This window comes from Rhincodon typus, chromosome 27 (assembly GCF_021869965.1).
Source record: "Rhincodon typus isolate 14 chromosome 27, sRhiTyp1.1, whole genome shotgun sequence".
In the NCBI taxonomy this organism is placed as follows: domain Eukaryota; kingdom Metazoa; phylum Chordata; class Chondrichthyes; order Orectolobiformes; family Rhincodontidae; genus Rhincodon; species Rhincodon typus.
Genome location: NC_063358.1, coordinates 38,551,366 through 38,557,123, shown reverse-complemented (window position 1 = coordinate 38,557,123; position 5,758 = coordinate 38,551,366). Strand labels below are relative to the sequence as shown.

General features: G+C 47.3%; 1 protein-coding gene across 1 annotated transcript in view; it reads left to right on the top strand.

Moving 5' to 3' along the window:
* The window catches only part of LOC109928097 (mitogen-activated protein kinase kinase kinase 5-like), a 151,241-nt gene that overhangs the window by 113,074 nt on the left and 32,409 nt on the right, over positions 1-5,758 (top strand). The window contains exons 18-20 of the mRNA XM_048612962.1: positions 1,749-1,974; positions 2,602-2,767; positions 5,370-5,552. Of these exons, the coding sequence (XP_048468919.1) occupies positions 1,749-1,974; positions 2,602-2,767; positions 5,370-5,552 (575 nt within the window). The remainder of the gene's footprint in view (positions 1-1,748; positions 1,975-2,601; positions 2,768-5,369; positions 5,553-5,758) is intronic.

Sequence of the window (5,758 nt, the reverse complement as noted above, 5' to 3'; positions counted from 1 at the left end):
CCTCATATGTTAAGCTTTTCATTCCTGGGACCATTCTCGTGAACCTCTTCTGAGCCCACTCCAGGGCCAATATATCTTTCCTAATATATGGGGCCCGAAACTGCACACAATGCTCCAAATGTGGCCTAGCCAGAGCTTTTTAGAGCCCCAGAAGTACTTTCCTGCTTTTATATTCAAGTCCTCTCAAAATAAATGCCAAAGTTGCATTTGCCTTCCTAATTATTGATTCAACCTGAAAGTTTACCTTAAGAGAATCCTGGACTAGAACTCCCAAGTCTCTTTGCATTTCAGACTTCTGAATTTTCTCCCCATTTAGAAATTAGTCCATGCTTTTATTCTTCTTACCAAAGTGCATGACCTCACACTTTCCCACGTTGTATTCCATCTGCCACTTCTTTGCCCAATCTCCTAACCTGTCCAAATCCTTCTGCAGCCTCCCCACCTTCACAATACTACCTGTCCCTCTCCCTGCCTTTGTATCGTCTGAAAACTTAGCCAGAATGCCCACAGGTCCTTCATCTAGATCATTCATGTATAAAGTGAAAAGTTGTGTCCCAACACTGACCCTTGCGGAACACCACTTGTCACTGGCTGCCATTCCTGAGAAAGACCCTTTTATCCCCACTCTCTGCTTTCTGCCAGAAAGCCAATCTGTCCGTGCTGGTGCCTTGCCTCTAACACCATGGGCCCTTATCTTACTCAGCAGCCTCCTGTGTGGCACCTTGTCAACGGCCTTCTGGAAGTCCAGGTGATAACACCCATTGGCTCTCTTTGGTCTAACCTGCTCATTACCCCCTCAAAGAATTCTAACAGATTTGTCAGGCATGACCTCCCCTTGATGAAACCATGCTGACTTTGCCCTACTTTACCATGCACTTCCAAATATTCAGAAATGTCAGCCTTCACAATGGATTCTAAAATCTTACCCATAACAGAGGCTGGGCTAATCGGCCTGTAATTTTCTGTCTTTTGCCTTACTCCCTTTTTAAACAGGGGTGTCATGTTAGTGATTTTCCAGTCCTCTGGGACCCTCCCTGACTCTAGCGATCCCTATAGTACAACATGAACCCAAGATCCCAGTTGAGGTCATCTTCATGGGGACCGAACTTGGCTATCAGCCTCTGCTCAGTGACTCTGCATTGTTGTGTATCCCAAAGTCCGCCAAAGTTTACCCGAAGATCCGAGGCCGAATGTCCTTGGCCGCTGAAGTGTTGTACTGCAGCACAGTGATCGCACGTTCACCTTGGAATTACAAGGTTGCATTGCCAAGCCCCAGTTTCAAGACTTGAGCCCGAAACTGAGGCCAACACACCAATACATCACTGAGGGAGTGTGCACCATATTTCAGATTAAATGTAAACTAAGGCACCTCTGTTTCAGGTGAGTGTACAAGATCTTGTCGCACAGCTGAAGAAAAAAACCCAGGATATTCCCTAGTGTTCTGGCCAATGTCTTCCCATTGACTAAACCTAGAAAATATTTATGTGGGTGTTATTTCATTGCTGCCTGAGGGAGTTTGCTGGATACAAATTAATTGGCAAGAATGGAGAGTGAGTGCAGTACACAGCTATCCATTCTGAAGATTGTGAAGTGTTTAGAATCTCTAGATGAAAGCTGCTATATAAATGCAGGTCGCCTCCTTCTCAACTCAAGACAGTGCCCTTCATTCTGCCTTCAGCCAAACTCTGGACTCTTGACAATCCCAATGTGGTTTACATGGCTAAAGTTTCTAATCCCACTCTCTCTAGTTACATGGCATTGCTTTGAATGTCCTCTGCCACTGTCATCCTGTTCATATCTTTATACAGGTGAATTTCATCACAGTCTATCAGTCCCTGCATTGGGACACCTAAAGGAAGGGGGTGAGAGCAGGCAGCCTTTGGAATTTAAGCTCAATGGCCCTTTCCTGAGTCGAAGCTGCTCAATCCCAGGTCCGTCTGCCAAAAGCAGCTCACCAAAACAGGAGTTTCTGAGGTGAGCTCATATCTTTCGTACTTTTTGTGATTGTACAGCTGTGCCTGTCTCAAAGCTTCCCCCTCGTGACCCCCACCCCAGTTTATAAAATCATAGAATCTCTACAGTGTAGAAGTAGGCCATTTGGCCCATTGAGTCCACACTGCCCCTCTAAACAGCATCCCACCCAAACCCATACATCCTGAGACACTATGGGTAATTAAATATGGCCAATCCACCCTAGCCTGCACACCTTTGGACTGTGGGAGGAAACCAGAGCACCCAGAGGAAACCCACACAGACACAGGGAGAACATGCAAACTCCACACAGACAGTCACCCGAGGGTGGAATCGAGCCCAGATCCCTGGCACTGTGAGGCAGCAGTGCTGACCACTGAGCCACTGCACTGCCCTTTGCGGCTTGAGAATTGTCAGGAGCCATCCATGAGGACTGAGGGAGTGTGGGTAAACTTCCTCTAACTGGGCCAGAGCTCCCATTGCTGCCTCAGAGGTGGAGTTTGAGATCCAATCCCCCTTGGGGTCCCACCTTCCAATTTTGTTGTTTTGTAGCTGTCACGCTGCCAGAGTGAGGTTCCTCGGTGTTTGATGAGAGTGTTTTCACTGATCTTTGTGTCTTCCTGCTCCCAGTGTGCTTGAGGAACAAGTGGATGATTTTAGTGCCCCATCTTCACCTGAAGAAAATGCTGGACTGTTCCTCCTGAAGAAAGACAGTGAGCGCAGAGATGCGCTGTTCAAAATCCTGACAGAGAACTGTGAAACTGTGGTCCAGACCATTCTAGAAGCGCAGGCACAGGTATGAAAACTCTCATTCCTGACAGGTTATACACACTGGGCTGGGATGGGCAGATAAAAGCTCATCCATCTGTTTTTCCACAGCTGCTGCTGGATCTGCTCAGTACTTCCAGCATGTTTTGTCGGATTTGCAGCATCTGCAGTTATTTTGTTTTTGCTTTGACCTGGGAAGGCCAGGTTTCTCAGTTTTGTTTTGAACCACACTAAGGCTCAGTATCGGGGGTGTCAGGTGGCACCATGGGTGGAATTTCTGCCTCAACATCAAAAGCTCTGGGTTTGAGGCCTACTTCAGGACTGGTTGACCAATAAGGCAGCTAAGCAACCTCAGCATCGCCTGTAACTCTCTCCGATACAGCCGGAGTGGGATTGTCTCAGCTCTCTCTGATATCCAGTGCTGACCCTCCACCTACAGTCTCTGGTGACAGACTGGAGATCTGGATCTGGCCAAACTAACTATTGGAACAGAACGTGTCTGCCTGTTACGCCACAAGGTGTGAGGGCAGAGACAAAGGGGAGGAAGTGCAGTGAGTGTTTTTAATCATTCACGGGGTGTGAGCTTCACTTTTATTGCCCATCTCAGGTTCATAGTTTCTTGAAAGCAGAGTCGCAGGTAGGCAGGACAGTGAAGAAGGCATTTGGTACGCTTGCCATTTTTGGTCAGTGCATTGAGTATAGGAGGTGGAAGGTCAGCTGTACAGGACATTGGTTAGGCCACTTTTGGAATACTGCGTTCAATTCTGGTCTCCCTGCTGCAGGAAAGATGTTGTGAAACTTGAAAGGGTTTAGAAAAGATTTTCAAGGATATTGCCAGGGTTGAAGGGTTTGAGCTGTAGGGAGAGACTGAATAGACTGGGGCTATTTTCCCTGGGGTGTCAGAGGCTGTGGGGTGACCTCATAGAATTTTATCAAATCATGAGGGGCATGGATAGGGTGAATAGCCGTGGTCTTTTCCCCAGAGTAGGGGAGTCCACAACCAGATGGCATAGGTTTAAGGTGAGAGGAGAAAGATTTAAAAGGGAGCTAAGGGGCAACTTTTTCATGCAGAGTGTGGTATGTGTATGGGACGAGCTGCCAGAGGAAGTGGTGGAGACTGGCACAATTACAACATTTAAAAGGTATCTGGATGGGTATATGAATTGGAAGGGTTTAGAGGGATATGGGCCAAATGCTGGCAAATGGGACTGGATTAATTTAGGATATCTGGTTGGCATTGGACGAGTTGGTCTGTTTCTGTGCTGTACGACTCTATGGCTCTCTGATATATTTCCAAGTCAGAATCATGCCTGGAACTTGCAGCTGATGGTGTGCCCTTGTGTCTGCTGCCCTTATTCTTCGAGATGGAAGTGATTGTGGGTTTGGAAGTTGGTGTTGAAGGAACCTTGGTGAATTTCTGCAGTGCATCTTGAAGACGGGACAAGACGGTAGACCATGTAGATACAGAGTGAACAGTAAAATATGTTCCTCGGTTCAAAACTGCTTCTCCATTGTGTTCAACTATTTGGTAAATTTTTAGCTTTTGTAATAGAGAAGTGAACACTTTCCATTTTCTAACACCCATATCCTATTACAAATAAAGTCATAGTCTTTCTTGAGACTGTTGCAGACTTGCAGTCAGTTTAATACAATAGGGTGGGTAGTGATGGCCAATTTGCTCCATGTAGTTTGCTAACACGGGGGGCTTTCTTATCTCAATGCTAGTGTAATCTGCTGCATCGCCTGATTGGTCCTGTGCTAGAACCCCCTGCAGGTAATTGAGTAACTGTTGACCCCAGTCTGTGTTTCTGGGTTCCAGTTCTCTTTAGCTGTTCTTGCCCTTAGAGACCCCTCCCCGCCCACCCCCATGTACATTATTCCTTTTCTCAGTACCCCCCCTTCTTGTTTTCAGTCGGGAGGTATTCTGAATGCCAGGCTTCAGAGTTGTTGGTCTTTACCTGGCTGATGTTTCTCACACGCTCGCCTCTGCTGTGGGGTTTGGGAGATGGATGGTTTAAAACCTGTGTTTGTTTGACTTGGGCAAGTGACCAGGCACAAGTCTGTATGGACCTGACCTTCGTATGGCACCTTTGGGGTCTGCCAAGCAAAGGGCTGGGAATCGTGCCAGCTACATCTCATAATTCACCAGTGCCAACTGTCTGTTCGAGGGCCCGTCCACTTCCTCACGTGAATGAGAAAGATCCTGCGGTATTGTGTCCTATTTATCCCTCAGCCAACATCAATGAATTGGTTCAATCTGTCATTTCCCTACTGTTTGTAGGTGGGAGTTTGCTGCATGTATATTGGCTGGCCCTACCTCCCACACTTCAACAGTAATTACAGTTCAGTTGGCAGTGCAGTTCATTAGGACATCCCAGGGTGCTAGGTAAATGCACATCAGGTTTTTAATGTAGAGCATAGTGGGATGAGGCTGATTCTTTCTCTTCGGGGGGAGGAAGGAAGGTGACCCTGAGCCTTTCAGCTCCCCCAAGCCCTGCTGCCCAATGACAGGGTCAATGGAATATGAGATGGTCATGTGTCAACTCCTTCTTCCTGGATGAGTAATGTCCGAGCTGCCTGGCCATTCCTATGTTACTCATGTATTTGATTCCTCCCTCCCGTCAAAACAGAACTCTGACTCCAAGTTAACATCTGAACACATCCGGCAACTGGTGACCTGCCTGACAGAATACATTCGAACTTCGGACCACAAGCTGATTGTCAAGGTCTTGTCGAACCTGCAGACAGAGCTACACTTTGACAAAGGAGGGCTCAACGAAATCCAGATTGTCATCTTCAGCTTCCAAGATGCTGTGAGTGTGAAGTCAGGTAGTCACATGGAGAGAGGCGGAGCATTTCACTTGTTGACTCCCCTCACATCCCCAAGCCAACTTCATTTCAAAATAAATTGTAAGTGGGCCAGTAAACAAATGCTTCAAGTATTGTGACTGTGGGGCCCTTGTGCAATTGGGCCCCTGTGAGACTGGGCCCCCTGTGAGACTGGGCCCCCTGTGAGACT